The sequence below is a fragment of the Hevea brasiliensis genome, chromosome 3, assembly GCF_030052815.1.
Source record: "Hevea brasiliensis isolate MT/VB/25A 57/8 chromosome 3, ASM3005281v1, whole genome shotgun sequence".
Classification (NCBI taxonomy): Eukaryota; Viridiplantae; Streptophyta; class Magnoliopsida; order Malpighiales; family Euphorbiaceae; genus Hevea; species Hevea brasiliensis.
Window position 1 is genome coordinate 102,162,537 of NC_079495.1, and position 17,672 is coordinate 102,180,208.

The following is a 17,672-nucleotide window of genomic DNA, read 5'->3' on the forward strand; positions in this document are numbered from 1 at the left end:
TTATGGAAAATTTCAGAGATTTTTACATTAAATCCAAGGCATATGTCCGCTGCCCAACATAATTACTATCAGACATAAGTCATCAATTTCTAGAACATATTATACTCTCAAACGCCCACAGGGAGCGTTTTGTCTGAATGTATACATCTTAATTAAGAATATCAAACACAATTCAACAATCGAAATGAACTTTATTCATTGGCACAACTATCCTTGCGAATTGAAACTACATATCCCATAAAACAATACCTAAATGAATTTTTCAGAATCACACCACATAAACATGGCAGCTACAATACACGGCTGTTCTTTTGAAGGAACGAGGCAGCGGGTCTTACGTAAGTGAAGTTCACAAAAGGATTCACATTACTTTTGGGGCTGGCAGCTGGAGAATCTGACAGTGGCATTTCAGTCCATCGCCTCTCAAAATTTGCAATGCAGAGTTTCCCAGCTACTTCTGGACGGAAACTGGGCTGAATTTCCCTTGCCTCCAACTTCTTCCAATTGATTGGCTTCAACCACTTGTGACGCTTAATTTCTTCACTTCCTGTAGGTCCACTTCCTAGGCGCTTGCTGGCATCTTTTTGTAGCAGCTAAATAGAAAAGCAACAAATTCTCTTAGTTCTCCATTCAGTAACCAGGGCTAATTAGTCCCCAAACACACTCCCCAAAAACCCCCACCCCACACCTTAAAAACCTAACTTCAAGGCTTAGATTGTCAATTAAATTGGACAACTTAAAGTCAACGACATGCCAAGTTCCAATCAACAAATAAAAGTACAAGACATCAGTCAGAGACATGAACATTTACCCCTTTCAACAAAGAATGTGCTTCACTTGACAAATAAGCTGGTAGCTTGATCTTATCCTTAACAATCTTCTGTTGAATGTTCTCCCTGTTCCCACCGATAAAAGGAGGCTGCAATAGCAACAGTCATCAAATGCAATAATTAATAAATCACACCACCTTTAAATCATTAAATGACCAACATAGGGTAGAAATCATCAAGGGAAAACAATAGGATATCATAAAGAATTTAACTTGGTGAAAATACCAACCTTTCCGGTAAGCATCTCATATAATAAAATTCCCACACTCCACCAATCTGCAGCCTTATCATGGCCCTTTCCAAGAACAATTTCAGGTGCCATATACTCAACTGTTCCACACAAAGAGTTTGATCTTGTATTTTCGTCAAATTGCTTTGCCAGGCCAAAATCAGTCAACATTACCTAGTAAAAACATTTATAGTGTCAGAAATCTTTGTTTTAATTCCTTCCTACAGTGCATTTAGGTGTATCTGACAGTGTGCATGGGTGTGTGCTGTGTGTGCTTGTGAGAGAGAAAAAGAGAGAGATTACATGGCCATCGGCATCCAACAGGATATTTTCAGGTTTAAGATCCCTATGCATTATACCATTTGCATGAAGGTGGGATACCGCAGAAACAATCTCAGCAGCATATATACGAGCCAGATCCTCTCTAAAATACAATTGCAAGTATTAACAAACTACAAACTTATTTAAAAAAAAAATCTAAACACAAATAACAAAGATACCTGAAAAGGCCGTGGTGATAGAGCTGAAAAAAGAGGTGACCCCCATTGATGAAATCCAAAACAAGGTATAATCTATATTTGGTCTGCATGCCAGGAACAACCCAATATCAATATTCCAAAGTCCAACAAAGTATAAAAGGAAAAAAAAAAGGAAACCAAATTTTGCATCCACAGCCCAAAAAAATACAAGAAATTGTAATTCCTCAAGGAAATATATTTCATCCTCTTAAAAAGCTAAAAGCATTTTAAAACTAGAGAAATTACAAATTCAAGTGAAGTTTAGACGAAAGATTACTTGGAAGGAGTATTTAAGCTGCACAATGAAAGGATGATCTATTTTTGTCAGAATGTCCCTCTCAGCTTTCATGTACTCAACATGATTCTGCTCCATTATCTTGTCCTTCCGCATGACTTTCATTGCATATATTTCTAATGTGCCCTTCTTCCTAACCTGATAAACTTTCCCAAATGCACCTTGCCCAACAACTTTCAGAACCTCAAAATCTTCAATCCTTATGCCTAGGACCTCCAAAGAATCTCCACTAACATTCTCAACAGCTTTCTCAACAGCCTCATCATCTATGGATGATTCCTCAAGTTCCGCTAGTTCCATAGAATCTTCTGTCTCATGTAAAGTGAGCTTACTGAGCTTCAGTGACTGGCTAACACAAGATGATGGACCAACCAATGAATGTGATCGGCTGTAAATGACAACTGGTTCATCGTAAATAAGCTCAGTAATATCTGTCCCGGTCAAAGGATTTGCCAAATCACCACAATTCACATCAGTTGATGCCTGAACTGGCAAAGGACCAAATACATCAGTAAAGTCTAGCTCAACGTGGTCTGACACTAGACTGTCTGGAGGGTTCTCAGAAAAAAACAACTGGCTAAGCAATGGCTTGCACATGTTGGTCTTGGTCATCCTAGATAATTGAGAGGAAACCATGTTACCAGGTATTATTAGGATGCCAACTGCAGATAGTTGAAGCAATCACTCCCTACACATACTAACTGCAGTTGGCCAAATATATCACGGCTAAATCGTGATCTCTGTGCAAATCTCCAAGACACGAAGAGCAGAGGGACTCCTATCAATGGCCTTAATCAAAAGGAAGTCAACGTATGTAGTAGGAGTCCCCAGAAACTTTGGCAACAGGTTAAACAAAATCCAGAAAAAGAAGCTGTTATTGTTTCCCGATTTGCAGGAAACAGAGGATGGCCCAATAGTTCTTGAATTCATGAAGATCAAATCTGAAATTCAATTTAAATTCCTGGGTAAGAAAATCATCAATACGAAAGAAAATAACTGCATATGTATTTTGGGACGAACAAACGATCAAACCAGATGAGTTCCGGAAGAAAAAGGCAATAATAATAATAATTTAAACAGAAAATACAATAATCAGATAAGCAATGATCATTTCCAAATTCAAACTCCGTCAAAAATGAAAGAAAATCCAGAAATCAAAATCATATTCAAAGCCAAAAACCTAACCTGAATAAACCTAACGAAAAGTCATAATGTATACCACATCTGAATAAAATACTACAGGAAATTGAAATGCAGAGAACCAAACCTAGCTAGGGAACCCAATTACTCAAATAAAAGACGCAAAATTGGAGAGGATTATGGAGACTACCTGAGAGAGGACGCACAGGAGAGACGACAAGTTATGAGACGTGTGCGAAAGAGAGATCCTAAAGCGGTGGTGCCGCGTCGCCACTTATATTGAATGCGTGAACCTGAGCAGTTTCTTCAAAGTGGCGATGCTCCTGTATTGTCCTATGACACGTGCCATGCTTTTAGAGGCTGAGATATTGGGAGGGTAACTGCAATAAGGTGAAGATCATGGACCAAACATAAGAATATGCTTTTTTAGTTTTTCGGATTGCTTTTATTTTTTTTTTAAATGGGTATATGCCTTTTGAACCAAAAAAATATACTATTTGTTTTAATTTTTTTTAATACAATATTATTTAAAAAGTATTATTTTTATATTTTTAAATGCTTAATATAATCACATTAGATAGCAAATAAATTCAGTGGTAAATTTGTAAAATTTGTCATAAATTAAATGTACTTAAGCTAATATATTAAAAAATTATAATAAATAAAAAATTTATTATTAAAATTTTATAATATGTTATGAAAATATAAATAAAAGAAAATATAGATTAAATTTTATTATTAATATTTTACTCATATATTGTTAAGTATAAAATTTTACAAAATAAAATGGCTAATAGCAGAATTAAAATCATGGTTCGATAATATTAATTATTTTAATGATGATTAATTATTATTTTAATAGTGATTAGTTATATTATTTAATTATTTAATTTTATTATTTTATTAATTTTAGTTAAAACATAGAAGTGGCAGAGTTTTCTACTTTAAATTAAAAATATTGAGAGTCTCATATATTGTGAAGTATAAAATTTTACAAAATAAAATATATGGCTAATAGCAGAATTAAAATTATGGTTCGATAATATTAATTATTTTAATGATGATTAATTATTATTTTAATAGTGATTAGTTATATTATTTAATTTTATTGTTTTATTAATTTTAGTTAAAACATAGAAGAGGCAGAGTTTTCTACTTTAAATTAAAAATATTGAGAGTCTTTAATTAACATTTTTTATAATAAAAATTTGCTAAGTTCTTAAAAAGCATATTTAAGGGAAAAAAAAAAATCCTAATTCCATAACCATGAGAGCTTCTTTGTCGAGCCCCGCTTGTAGCGTCCTACCTGAGTGAACTCAACACTGATCATGCAGGAAATCGGAGAAAATTTTCAGTGAATTCCGGGTTCCCATTTTTCAAATTTGCAAAGGTCTCCGGCTTCAGAATCCAGGCTATCTCCTCCCCTGTTTCACCATGTGTGAATGTGTTTCCTCTATCCCTCTGGCTTTCTCTGTTACCCAGGTTCGTTACTTAGGCTTAACAACTCTGAGAAGACGGTATCTTTCAAGTACCCATGGGCCAAGTGCTAGAAATGGCTGGTTAAAATCAGTGACCGCAAGAAGCAGTAGGAATACCCGTGTACTGGGTTCGGAGGGAAGCGAATTTTACGGCGAATTAGGGTTTAAGGAGAAAGGAGAAGAGGTTATGGAGTTTGAACCCAGAATGGGAAATGATAAGGGAAGTGACTCGCCTGGTTTGGATGTTCTTGAATTGAAAGATGAGAAGAGGAGTGGAAAGAATGAGGAGAAAGCAGAAGAGGAAGATTTGATTCGAGTTAAAGATGACAAGGAAATTGAGGAGTCTGGGCAGCTGAATGGGAAGGTGGGATTGAGGAGAAGGAGACAAGTGATAAGGAGATCGAATATGTTGGCAAAGCAAGTGATCAGTATTCACTCAGCTCTTAGTTTGGGTTTTGTATCGCAAATTTGGGTGGATACTACTTCTGTGAGTTGCATCAGAAACTTAATTTCAATTTTTTATTGTTCAATTTTTTATAATGTAATGGCTTTTGCTTACCCTTTTATCATGATGGGAGAGAACATGTTACTCAGTTAGGAACTTCAACATTGATTCTTGGAAATGGTATGTAAATTCAGAGCTTTTTTTTTTTTTTTTTTTCAGTGGGTGGTGTTGGTTGTAGAAGTGAGGCCTAACTTGCTTTCTGGAGAATCAGATAGGTTTCTTTTAGAGGATGTTAGACAGGTAAAATTTTCTTCTATCTTTGTATTTGCACTCTTATCACAATAACAATATATAATATGCACGATGTGCCTTGGATGATTCGAAGCTTATAAATTGAAAATTATTCTCACTCGACCACTCCTCTCACCCTAGTCCCAACGGAATTAGTGTGATAGATTCTAACACATCTCAGTCTTTTGGTTAACTTAGCAATTTCATGGATTGAATAAGGTTTCTTCCCCTTGTTTGTAATTTACATCACATCATCAGTTACTAAACTATTGAAGTGTAATTGTTAGCAGGTTGGTGACGTTATACTTGTTGAGGATGAGAATGTGCTGGAGGTTGAATTAAAAATGGTTGGCCTTGAAACATTGGTACGTGTAATTGTTTACTTGTCTATGGGTCTACTCATTTTGTTTGTGTACGTGATCACATGCATACAAACATGTTTGTGTCCATTCTTTCGTCGATTTTGCCACAATTTTGTGGTGTCAAGATTAAGTTATGGTCTGCATAACATATTAAAGAATGCATTTTCATCAGAAATTAATTGGAAAAAAGTGAGCGTTCACCTCCTATGGCATTCCCTTCTTTTGTTTTCTGCATATTTGGTATCTCTTCTTGAGTCTATCACATATTTGCATTTTATTTTAATAGCTCAATTTTTTATGCTTGTTAGGTAGGATACAGAGTTGTGACTGCAGGTCGGCGATACATCGGGAAGGTGGGTTAATGTTCAATGCATAGAGCCCTGATATTTCCATTATTATTGCAGAGTCTTTTTTTATTATGTGCATCGTAATTTTGTTTTAGGTGCGGGGATTCTCTTTTAATGTTAATTCAGGGGCCGTGGAATTGCTTGAGCTTGATTCATTTGGGATTTCCATCATTCCATCTAGTTTGGTTGGTACACTGGTCTTTTCTCTCTTTGATAGAGTAGTGCAGTTTCTGATGCTCATTTTATGTTGTTTTCTTTACCTTTTCTAAGCATATTATACTTGAACTAATATTGGTCTGCTACAAGTATATGACCAACAATTTCCTTCTTCAAAAGTGTCTACCAGCTCAAAAGTTATCTTCTTTTCTTAATTACAGGTGAGTACCTATGCTTTACCAATTGAGGATGTCCTTGAAGTTTTATCAGACACGGTTATTGTGCATGAAGCGGCAGCCTCACGGATACAAAAGTTAACAAAGGTACCTTTTGGTGCATAACGAAGCTGTTAATTGTGCATTTGGCTTGACTTTATAGGTTTGTTCAGATTGTTCAGATGCCAAGAAATATCTCATTTGTCATGAAAGTACATTTTCTTAAAATTATTTTATCATGCTGAACATTTAGGGGTTAATTCTTTCATTTCTCTCCAGTGGTGAAAATATTCAAAGCATGCCCTCTGGCCATTTTTAAGATGTGTCCCCAAAAAGTGCGCAGGCACACACATGCACACAGGAAGATTCCTGTATAAAAGTATATAAGTTGATGCTTTACTGAAAGACTTATGTGCATATATAAAATTTATGCCCATGGTAGCTATGTTTTACACATTAATGTTTGGTGCAGTGATGTTTGTTCTCATTGCTACATCCCATCCTCATGTATGATTGCTAGTACATCTACCGAAGGTATAGTGCTAATTAACGAGGATCATTTCTGAATTCTAATTTCTAAGGTCATTGTTGGGAAATTCATCTTGAACTGGACTGCTTGAAATTTCTCGTTATGTGGTTTTAGTGGAAACATAAATTATTATTGGTTTCAAATGTTCCTCTATAATTCAAAATTAAGCTTGTCCTCCCAAGTTAATTTGAATTTTCGTTTCCCAGAAAAATCCATTCTGTGTAATAAGTGGACTGCTTGTTATCATTTTCTTTGCTAGTTGATTATGCTGGTAGCTAAACATCCTCTATGACTATACCAGGGTTTCTGGGATGCACAGAACGTGAGTGTTTCCATTGATGAAATTGAAGAATACTCTGATAGTGAAATTTCTCTTGGTTCTGATCATGGTCGCAGCACACGGAGAAGTTCTCACAGACAGAAATTCCATCCAAAAATAAGAAAATCTGAGGATGATTGGGAGCTTCCAATGGATTACTTATGATATTCAGGATTCTGACAGTAATCTCTTCTGCCTCTTCTTGTACATCCTCTATTGCCAGTTTTTCTATTTTTGCATGTAAATATATCTAGTTTCCTAGTTCCCTCGATCATAATACCCATGCACAACACCCCTCTTTTTCATGTCTCCTCCTCTCTTAATTTGTTTCTCACACAAAAATTAAGAATGTGTGAAGCTTTTTGTGACCCTTCATAGAGGAATTATGTCTTGGAATTTGGAACTAGTTTGTATACATGAAAAAAGAGTGCAAAATACAAGTTAAGACCATTGTTACTTGAGACCATTTTTGTAAGTTGATGATGCCATGCTTTGTTTTATGATAATTCCATTTTTATCCTTGTTTTTCATTCCAGCGCTTGTCCATCAGCAGCACCAATGAAATATCTGGCATAGGTCTAAGCCCATTCAGAAAAAAAATAATAATAATAATAAATATTGTCATAAAAAATAGTTTAGAAAAGTTTTTTGATTATTTTTTAGTTCTTATAATTAAAATATTTTAAATTTTATTTTAAATTAATTTTAAAAATATATTTTTTTAAATCCCATTCTAATAACAATATATAAAAATAGTCTAAAATATTGGGAATTTGTCTCCATACCATTGCCATTAGCCTTGTTATTATTAATTTTTAATTAATCTAAAACGTTCTCTGCGTTTAACACTTTAGTAGACAAGAGCAAAATGCCTGATCTTTTCTACTTTTCATTATTCTAACTATTAAAAGGAGCTATCTGGAATATTATTTTTTCCAATTTTGAAATTTATTTAACATATTTTTTTTTCCAATAATTGAATTTTCAGTTTTATGACAAAAAAATAAAACTAAAAATATTTTATTTATAATAATAAATAAATAAATAAAATGAATAACAAAAAGGCTATAATATTTTTTATAAAAAAAAAATAGCACTTGTATACATTATGGTCAGTTAAAAGATAAATAATTAAAGATAATCACTAGGATTAAGGAGCGTCTTTGTAACTCTAATCCTCGGCATCTTTCGACTCAGCACCCTAAAATTATATATATAGTAGTAGCCGTTAGCGCCCGTCTCCATTCAAATTCAAACCCTCTTTATCACCCACTCCCTGTGCCATACTCTCATTTTCTCATCTCACAGACAACTAAAATTCAAAGCTGCTTCTAAAATGCACAAGGTCCAATCCCCGGTCACCGGGGACCAGAAACTCCGTCCAAATTGTGGCCGTAAACCTCTGCAACCGAGGAACTCGCTGGCCAATCCACTAACCGAGATTCAAATTCTAAAGCCGAAGAAAGAGTGGATTGAGATTTCGTTGGCTAGTGAATCGAACAAGGAGAACCATCCGATCTGTACGGCGACGCCAACAAAGCTCGTGATTGAGCCGTTGGATGCGTCGCTAGCGGAGGAACTGAGCGCGATCAGGAAGAAGATAGAGAGATTGAGACTTGACAGACAGAAAACAGAGAAAATGTTGAATGAGAGGGAGAAGGTACTGGATATGCAAATGAAGGAGCTGGAGCAGAGAGGAGAGATTCAGAAAAAGCTCGAGATCGAGGTGGATAGACTCTACAGATTGAAGGAACTCCAATCTTGCTCTATGGTAATTAAGTTCATTCACATTCACAAACATACATAAAACAAAGAGAGAAAATATTAACTAGAAATTTTATTTGCTCTTTCTAGAGAATTTCTCCAATGCGTTCGCTGAGAGAGAAGGAACATGAGAAGAAGATTCCTCAAGAGCATTGCCAGGTTTGTATTTTGTCGCTTTGAAATTCAAATCCAGTTGTTGTCTGCATCGAGAAAATGAGGTGTTATTCTAATGTATGCAGGGAAAGAAACCAGAGGAAATGGAGGAATCGGCGAGTGGAAGCAGACTGATGAGTCCGTGTTTGAGTTCGAGCTCAAGTTCAAATTCGATTTCTTCGCAGCTTGTGGCATTGTAATGATGTTTCTCTCTTTCTTCAGTTCGACATTTGCAGGTTCTCCCTTATGATTTGATTTTGTCTCCCTTTTTTTAAAAAAAAAATTTTTTGCTTCATGTCACTTCTACAGTATTTCATTGTAGAATTTGGTAAAGAAGCAAATATTACACCAGTTATTCTCAATGTTGACATGATTAGGACTTTAAGATTCCCAAATTCCAATGCTTACGGTGGTGTTCTTTTCTCTGGTTGAAGGCGTGATAAACAAGATTTTACAAGGAAATGAACTTAACAATAATAAAATTAAAAATTTATATTTAAATTATTATATATTTTTTTAATTAAATTTATATGAATTTTAATAATTTAACGAATATCAAACTTTTTCTTGTATTTTTATTATTATCATCAGAGCATCATTGGCGCTACGGTGATTCATTTTGTGTGCAATCAAATGTACCATGCATTAGCCAGTAAGCATGCCTACATTAGTCTATTTTCCCATTCAACATTTTTCATCTTCCTTAGGCAGACAAGGATTTTCCTTTTCAAATCTAAAGTATCTAATATAATCTTTGTTGTAGCAACTAAAGCAACATCAATTCCTTGCAAAACAAGTTGCTAGCTTTTGATGTATATTTCTCGAACTTGCAAATCAAGTTGTTAGCTTTTTATGTATCTTTCTCAAATTAAAACTCTACCAAATATGTGGCACGGGCGAATGACGAATTACTTCCCATATGCAACCCAACAAGGCTATAAACGATTCATGTTTGTTCATAAACTCCTCGAGACTAGGCTAAGCTTGGCTCATTAAAAGCTAAACTCAAGAAAAATTCGAACACGATTTTTAAACTTGTTTAATAAATGAACTAAGTCCAAACTCAACAATATTAGATTCATTAAGTGTCACGACCCAACCTATGGGTCGGACCGGCATTAGGACTTGAACCAGCCTAAAGCCTCCGAGACCCGTAGTAAGCTTAACTATTTCTCAACCCAAAACTAAGGCCCATTTGGGCCCAATTTCAAGAATTCAATCGGACAGAGTCTGACCATAAAATGGACCATTTAACGGGGAGTTTTTGACTCGCCCAACTTGTAAACACAATATATATATTAAATTTGGGAGTTCAGCTCACCCTCTACATAATCAAAATGTCATAACTCAAATGGGAGCTCAGCTCTCTCATCCAATCCCATCATGCATATAGTTAATAATTTTATAGGTCTAACATGACTTTTATAATATAGGTCCAAAATAAATTTAACTCAATTGTACAAAATAAATTAAATACTATTAATAGACCTGCGAATAAGAAGAGCAGGTTAGCCACAACAAATAATCCTTCTGTAACCTGAAAAAATAGATGAACAGGAGTGAGCGTTCGACTCAGAGAGTAAAATATCAATTTTAACCATAATTTCTATAGCTATCTAAAGCTAATGCATCATGTGGAGTGAAATGCAACATCGTCATAATTTTCATATCATAACAGCAAAAAGGCAATTTGTAGCACTCACACACCCAAGACTGTCAAACAATACATATATGGGAGCTGATCCCCTATACAGCCCTCTTAATCCAACATCTGCCAGCCAGTGTCTCTCAAGCCGGACTTTCGCTTAATAAACCAAATGCGGGGTCTTAGCGAGTGTCTCTCAAGTCATGTCTACCCTGAAGGACTGGGTCCCAGCGAGTGTCTCTCAAGCCGTGTCTACCCATCCTATCCATATCCAATACCATACCACACGCACGCCACGCACGCACACAGCTTCAAATGACCACAAACAACATCCATGGCATTTCATTAATTAAAAATGCAATATAAAATGTGCCTAGTGTTTAACTACATAGATACATATTTATAAGTGATGCATGGGCATGCTTGAACATATAATAATATTGAAATTACAATTAAAATTAATATTATAATTATTTAATATAAATTAAGAAAAGACCAAATATGTCCTAAGTCATGTGGAGGAGGAAGGCTATCCTAAGACCTACCCAATTTTATTACAATTATTTAATACAAACCACACACTCACTTATAAACTCTCCTGGGCCCATCCAAACAGCCAACAATCACAATATAAAAAATTACAGTTTAGTCCTTATAATTAACCCTTTTGTAAAAACTACCCAAATGAGCTCTAAAAATTCTAAAACTTTGCTCCGCGGTCCTTAGCAATATTACTAAGCTAATGCAAAAAGAATTATTATTTTCTAATCTACCATGAATATTCTATAGATTTTTAATCCAATTCAAGCATTAGATAATTAAGAAAAAGTAAGGTTCGGGTTTACCTATGCCGATTCCTACCCTATAAACGCGCTCGGGACGTTTGACAATGGTGGGGTAGCCAAAATCTCTACCTAATTCCAAGACTTTTTCGGTAGACTGTCTGCACGGCCCGAAATTTACAGACCTGGGCAATCGTTGAATTTTCGTGAATTGAAAGTACCTACACGAAGCCCACAACATGGGGATTAGTATATAATTTTTACGGAATTTTCTAACCTCATTTAGTGCTTGAAAAAACACTACGAAGTTTCGAGGAACCCACCGAAAAACGGTATCAAAAAATTTTGAAATTGGTATTGTTGCAAAGCTCTCGATGAGTGGAGCACTTCGGTACTTTCGGCTTTCTTGTGGGGTTCACTGTTTGCGACAAATTTAGCCCAAAATTTGAAATGGGCTAAAACTTTTCGGACAAAAATTGAGCAAACCGCTTGATGGATTTTGGTGTTCTTGGTATCTATGGAAAGCTCTCGAGGTGTAGAAGAGGTTTGGCACAAGACCCGGTCCGATTGGTGGCCGGATCGGTCGAAATAGGCCCGATAAGTTAAATTAGCGCGCTGCGTGTTGGGGCGTCTTCGGGTGCGTTTTCCCAGTGCCTCAGGCGACGGCCGGCGAGGGGGATAGACTGGGGTGGGGCACCGGTGAGCTGGGAAGGCTGAGGGGCAGAGAGAGAGAGAGTGTGTGTGTGTATTGGGCGTGCGCAGAGGGAAGAAGAAAGGAAATGGGTAGGTCCGATTCAGACGGTCCGATTCAAAATATAAAATTTTAAATTTTTTACTCTGCCTTGGGACAGAAAATGAGGCCCAAAAATTTCAAAAAAAATTCTAAAAAACTCAGAAAAATTGGTAGAGTTCAAATATATTTTTAGTTTTGCCACATGATCTTTAAATTAATTTTTAAAAATCATCAAAGCTTTATATTTTTGGAAAATCGAACCCAATTTCTAAAATTTAAAAAATTTTAAATAATTTCCTAAAATTTAAACAAAATAAAATATTAATATCTATTCATAAAATAATTAATTTAAAAATTAGGGGTGTTACATTAAGACTTGTGAGTCTAACTTTACAGGCTCGCCAACCGACACGTGAGTTGACTCACTAAATAAAGAACAAACTCATTTGTAAAACATACAGAAGCTCAAGTTAGACAAGTAGAGTACATTAGGTTAGAGGATAAAAAGAAAAGTAGGGGTAGACTCAAACTGATTTGGATGAGAGTAATATAACATGACTTAGAAGCATTACTCATTTTCGAGGACTTAACCCAAAATTGTTTAGAGTGGAGGAAGAGAATCCATATAGCCGATCTCAAATTATTGAGACAAAGACTTAGTTGAGTTGAGTATTGTATTTCATTATATTATAATATTTATTATTATTTTTTTTATAAATGTTTGAAAATAAAGTATTGTTTAAAATTATCACATAATCAATATATACAATATGTTTTATTAAATATAATCATTCGTAATTTAAATTTAATTTTTTATAAAAATTAATTTATTTTTTTATATGAAAATTAATAAAAAAAACTACATAATTTAAATTTTATAATCATAAACTTAAAACTTACATGGGATACAAATTAAAATGCTCAAAACTTAATTTGATAAAAGCACCACTTAACTCACTAGTTTAGAGATCATTTTCTAAATGAATCAAGTTTATTGATATTCAACTCAAGCTCAACACAAGTTGAGCCTGAACCCGAAAAAATTTTGACAAATCAAGTCCGGCTCGATTTGTTTACCCACTTGCAATCCAACACAACTGTGACCAGAATGCAGCAAAAACTACATTATCAGCTGTTAGTGTTAGTAAACCAGAAAAATCATCAGAATCCATCAATTTGAGATATAATGGCAAAGCTTTTGGAAACGAAGATACAAACCATCTATTTTAAATACAAAGCAAATCGTCATCTACTCAATGCACATTATCATTTCAATGAGCCGAAGAAGCACGTAGCCTCGGCTGTCCCACTTTCCTGTGTTCCAACTACGATTTCAAATCCAAGGAAACTTGGGAAAAACATTGCATCCCATGAAGCTGGAAGGCTTGTGCTATAAGTCCACATTCATCATAACTAGTACAAACCATCATTATAAACTAACAGTAAAAAACGTAATAGACAATAACAAAGATGAAAAATAACACAAGATGATGTGCTGAGCAGATGGTTCCCTTGTTAAGATCTGGCACAATCCTACATTAGAAGACGCATTTCCTACAGCAAATGGATATTAATGAAAGATTTTTTCGTCCAGACATTTTATCACAAACTCATTACAAGTAAAGTGGAGCTTAGCAGATAATCAGCTCCATATTTGTTCCTCAGAAGGGCAGTCCTACCTAAGTCCAGACTAGCAGAATTTCCAATGGTTGTTGCAGTTTACGCAAGTTACATACGTTGTCATAGGTTCATCTGCACTCCTAGTCTGCATCTGATAGTAAGTGGTCTTGCGCTGACCACAACGACCACACTTGAACTGATCAGTTGTGGCTTTTGGTGGACCACCTCGCTGACAATCAAATAATGCTTTCTCTTTAATATGGTTATTTTCCAGTTGTCTCTGTTCGCTTGCCATTTCTTCAGGGGTCATTGTGATGAGCCTCTCTGGTTGGACCTGTCCAAGAAGTACTTTTCTCCTCAAATCAGGGTTATTTGGATCCTTCATGTTGAACATTATGGATCTGTACTTGAACTTTTGGGCTCCATTTGACCGACCCATCTTTTCAAACATTGCAGATTCTACAGATACAGCAATTCGGATTGGGTCACATGCACTTACTTCATCCCTAAGATCCTCATCAACCTCACCAGCAACTTTGGACAAGGCCTCCACAAGAAGTTCACGAACTTTGTCACGTAAAGCATCGTTACATTTGACCAATGTAGTAAGCTTTGGTGGAGCAATAGGAGCTTGCGATGGTTTCTTCCCATTAGAAACATGTTTCTCCTCCTTGGATATCTTTTCAACCTTGATAGTTTCTTCACGATCAATTTTTTCAACCCTAACCGTGCCTGCTTTTTGAATCTTCTCAACTTTAACGGTCTCTACCTTCGAAACCTCAGCTTTCCCAGAACTTTTATTATCAATGGCACCATTTTTCTTTCTGGTGGTCTCATCAATAACTATCTTTTTCCAAATCTCTAGTAAGTCAGAGGCCACAGTTTGGATCTTCTCCCTAGGATGCTTTGTGAGAGGTCGAAGTCGTTTCCCGACCTAAAATAACAAGAGAAAGCAACTAGCATCATAAAGAGGTAGCAAGCTAAAGTGAGTTGGGTAACAACCAATAACTGGTAGGTAAAGTGGCATCTAGGTTTTTTGCTTCTATTTTATAAAGTAGACTAGGATTATCTACATGCATGAACACTTTAGTTTGATACTGCACCTGATCTCTGTTTTGCAACAATATCATTGAAGAAGAAGACAAAGCGGCAACCAAAAGAGCTAATACTAAAACAAGTGAGCACGCAAAGCATCACACATGTGGTGTGGCAATTCTATAATAAATCACTTGTTATCATTTGCATCCATAAAAACAATGGCGCAACAACAAAGCGAAAAAAAGTGCAATCCACTTTTCAGCAGCCACAGTAGTTACTGCACCATGGAAGGGAGCCAAAATAATTGTGAGAGTGCCATAAAACTATGTAAGTTATTGATTCGTAGTGCCTATTTGGCATTAAGATTGAAACCTACATTTTGGAAAAAGTACCATTTCAAATGCCGTAGAAAAAATAAAGTTTGAAGAAGCTATTTATTTTGAAGTTTTTATAACTAAAACAAGTAAAATCTGATATAAAAATAATTTTTAATAGCTTCTAACTAACATATTTGAGATAGTGTTTTTCACATCAATAGTTCAAACAATGCCAAACTGCCTCTTTGTAATTCATAAGCCTGATGACTCCAAAGAGACGCAAGCACAAGAAAACCAAGCATTTACTTGAGTATGTATTTACTTGATAGGATTAACAAAGGTAAATGAATGATATGATAAAACTGGAATTAAGTTTTGTACAGCCGAGAGTATGTATGATTGCAAGAAAGCCAAAAAAAAGCTAGTTGGATATCTTCACCTAAAAGGCTCTAGATGAAGCTGATAGATTTTGTACATAAAGTGGGCAAAAGAGGGAAATTATTCCTTTCCCCAAATGAAAGCATTGCATATAGTCTACTATTTTACACCCAAAAACAGATCCTAATTCTAAAAATTATCCGTCAGCTACAAGCAAATCCCAAACCCCATTTAGCAGCTTTAAACAGCGCATACACAATTTCATCCAACGCATGCTTGATTGATGACAATAACAAATTAACAATTAGCTTAGGAAATATCGACAAGACCAAAAATAACATATATTGAAATTGAAAAAAAGGGATTTTGTCATAAAAAATGGGAAAGAAACTAAAAAAGGAATTAAAATTTGAAGGCATATATACAATAAAGGAAACTTAATTACCTGAGTGGATACCAAAACATCGTACGTTATCGGAAAACTCTTCAGCTGTTTCAGCGCATCTACGCACCTCACGACCTCCGGTCCATTGGAGGAAACTCCGTCACTGGCAGCGGCATCAGCGGCTTTCTTCGCAGCCTCAAACAACTCCACAAGCTCTCTCTCCATCGATTCTCAGATCTCTAATGCCCCGAATATCCGCCTGCACATGGACGGAAAAAACAATTTAATCATCAAATAGAAGGGTAGGTGAGCAGGCAATCCAAGGATAACAATAAAACAGAAACGATAAAAATAATTTAAAAAAAAAAAGTGAAGAAAGTGAAAGAGATCTGATATAGATCTTTGTAGTAGATGAAGATTATAAGTACCAGAATGATCTGGTGCGGGATTTCGATATGTTGACTCACCCCAGGAAGTAGAAAGTCGCAGACGCTCTGTTTCTCTCCCCGGCTTGAGCTTTGTCCTTGTCTTGGGTAGGTGTTCCTGTTGCCCTGCCCTGCTTGTTTTTTAGAACGGCAACGGGCATGCGGAAGAGATAATGAAATTAAGACTGGACATGGGCTGAGAAATGCGATCCAATGTGTTTGGGCCTCAGGTCGCCACAGCTACCAGAAAAGATTTTGGTGTTTGGGCCTGCAATTACCTGGGAATTGGTTCAAGAGGTCAATAAAAATAGATGAATAGAGAAAAAAGTACATATTAGAAGGACATTCATCAGGCGACAAGTAGAATGTAGCAATAGGGAGAGAGCAGCTACGGAATTCCTTTACATGAAATGATGAAAAAATGGCTTTAGAAGATGAGACACCAGCACATGTCCATGTCCCCTTGCTGCCCTGTGCAACCTGAAAACGGAGAACGAATCTTATTTTGAGTGAGAACTCAGCCAACCAAAACCCAGAATATAAAACAAGTATAGAAATACCGCTCTGCTCATCAATCAACAGTATCAGATAGAATAGACTTTCCACATTCTTTTTAGCTAGCAGGCACGGGTAGTTTCGAGAATCTACATAAAATAAAATTCCCAAGTCTGAAGGGAATTGCCCATTGGATTTGCTCTTCTGATTTTGTTCATTTTCGCAGGTGCCTGAGATTGAAGAAGAAATCCCGCACGAAAGCAACCTAGCCGTTATCTGAGTACGTGCGGCCGGGGTAGCCATGCATTTTGCTTACGTGGCTTTTCCATTTAGGATGTATATGGTATGACATTCGCATTCACTCATCCCTTTCATGTTTCTGAATTAGGAAGATAAAAAATTAAAAAAAAAAATTACACATAGAAAAATTAATACCATATATAATAATTAATTTAAAAATAAAATATTTAATTTGATTAAATTTATTTTTCTTTAAAAATAATAAAATTAATTATTACATTAAATAAAAATAATTAATTTTTCAATTGTAATCGCAATTGAATTCTGCTCACTCTCAATAACTAATAATTTTGCATATCATTAATTGTTATCTAATATTAATTTTTAAAATTACATTTATAATAATTTATAAAAATCGCAAAAAATAAAATTAATGAGATATTCATTCTTATCCTACATATTATCGTTCTTATTATTTATCTTAATTTTTTTAAGGAAAAAAAAAAGTTCAAGGGGAGTTGAAGTTATAATCAAATACATTCA

General features: G+C 35.3%; 4 protein-coding genes across 6 annotated transcripts; 2 read left to right on the forward strand and 2 right to left on the reverse strand.

Moving 5' to 3' along the window:
* Positions 1-75: 75 nt before the first annotated feature.
* LOC110671187 (serine/threonine-protein kinase AtPK2/AtPK19) lies at positions 76-3,211 on the reverse strand. Its single transcript, XM_021833582.2, has 7 exons — positions 3,058-3,211; positions 1,855-2,813; positions 1,560-1,642; positions 1,363-1,483; positions 1,060-1,233; positions 812-919; positions 76-593 (listed from the first exon to the last, which is right to left on the reverse strand). The coding sequence occupies exons 2-7, from the start codon at positions 2,506-2,508 to the stop codon at positions 291-293; spliced, it is 1,443 nt and encodes a 480-aa protein (XP_021689274.2). The 5' UTR covers positions 2,509-2,813; positions 3,058-3,211; the 3' UTR covers positions 76-290.
* A 1,012-nt stretch (positions 3,212-4,223) lies between these two features.
* LOC110671217 (uncharacterized) lies at positions 4,224-7,620 on the forward strand. Of its 2 annotated transcripts, XR_002498061.2 has the most exons (8): positions 4,224-4,977; positions 5,155-5,235; positions 5,517-5,591; positions 5,897-5,941; positions 6,031-6,120; positions 6,313-6,414; positions 6,779-6,840; positions 7,137-7,276. XR_002498061.2 is itself a non-coding variant. In XM_021833623.2 (7 exons), exons 1-7 carry the CDS (start codon positions 4,447-4,449, stop codon positions 7,317-7,319), a joined length of 1,107 nt encoding a protein of 368 aa, XP_021689315.2. In that variant the 5' UTR covers positions 4,225-4,446; the 3' UTR covers positions 7,320-7,620. The 2 variants fall into 2 exon arrangements, 1 of the variants encoding a protein (XP_021689315.2); XM_021833623.2 differs by lacking the exon at positions 6,779-6,840 and having other exon boundaries at positions 4,225-4,977; positions 7,137-7,620.
* Positions 7,621-8,393: 773 nt separating this feature from the next.
* Positions 8,394-9,476, forward strand: LOC110671214 (uncharacterized). The gene is made up of 3 exons (XM_021833622.2): positions 8,394-8,925; positions 9,009-9,077; positions 9,158-9,476. The coding sequence occupies exons 1-3, from the start codon at positions 8,491-8,493 to the stop codon at positions 9,269-9,271; spliced, it is 618 nt and encodes a 205-aa protein (XP_021689314.2). The 5' UTR covers positions 8,394-8,490; the 3' UTR covers positions 9,272-9,476.
* A 4,305-nt stretch (positions 9,477-13,781) lies between these two features.
* LOC110671204 (transcription elongation factor TFIIS) lies at positions 13,782-16,956 on the reverse strand. 2 transcript variants are annotated; one of them, XM_021833606.2, is made up of 4 exons: positions 16,800-16,956; positions 16,437-16,672; positions 16,030-16,228; positions 13,782-14,785 (listed from the first exon to the last, which is right to left on the reverse strand). In XM_021833606.2, the coding sequence occupies exons 3-4, from the start codon at positions 16,192-16,194 to the stop codon at positions 13,922-13,924; spliced, it is 1,029 nt and encodes a 342-aa protein (XP_021689298.2). In that variant the 5' UTR covers positions 16,195-16,228; positions 16,437-16,672; positions 16,800-16,956; the 3' UTR covers positions 13,782-13,921. The 2 variants fall into 2 exon arrangements, with proteins under 2 accessions (XP_021689298.2, XP_021689297.2); XM_021833605.2 differs by having other exon boundaries at positions 16,398-16,672.
* Positions 16,957-17,672: the final 716 nt, after the last annotated feature.

Bases quoted from the DNA above. Each gene is read 5' to 3' on its own strand.
- LOC110671214 (XM_021833622.2), top strand. From the start codon at position 8,491: ATGCACAAGGTCCAATCCCCGGTCACCGGGGACCAGAAACTCCGTCCA. The intron at 8,926-9,008 runs GTAATTAAGTTC...TGCTCTTTCTAG, and splicing joins AACTCCAATCTTGCTCTATG to AGAATTTCTCCAATGCGTTC. The intron at 9,078-9,157 runs GTTTGTATTTTG...TAATGTATGCAG, and splicing joins TTCCTCAAGAGCATTGCCAG to GGAAAGAAACCAGAGGAAAT.
- LOC110671187 (XM_021833582.2), bottom strand. From the start codon at position 2,508: ATGGTTTCCTCTCAATTATCTAGGATGACCAAGACCAACATGTGCAAG. The intron at 1,234-1,362 runs GTAATCTCTCTC...TGTTTTTACTAG, and splicing joins TGTTGGATGCCGATGGCCAT to GTAATGTTGACTGATTTTGG. The intron at 594-811 runs GTAAATGTTCAT...TTTTCTATTTAG, and splicing joins CACATTCTTTGTTGAAAGGG to CTGCTACAAAAAGATGCCAG.
- LOC110671204 (XM_021833606.2), bottom strand. From the start codon at position 16,194: ATGGAGAGAGAGCTTGTGGAGTTGTTTGAGGCTGCGAAGAAAGCCGCT. The intron at 14,786-16,029 runs GTAATTAAGTTT...TTGTTATTTTAG, and splicing joins ATGTTTTGGTATCCACTCAG to GTCGGGAAACGACTTCGACC.
- LOC110671217 (XM_021833623.2), top strand. From the start codon at position 4,447: ATGTGTGAATGTGTTTCCTCTATCCCTCTGGCTTTCTCTGTTACCCAG. The intron at 5,592-5,896 runs GTACGTGTAATT...TATGCTTGTTAG, and splicing joins TGGTTGGCCTTGAAACATTG to GTAGGATACAGAGTTGTGAC. The intron at 6,121-6,312 runs GTTGGTACACTG...TCTTAATTACAG, and splicing joins CCATCATTCCATCTAGTTTG to GTGAGTACCTATGCTTTACC.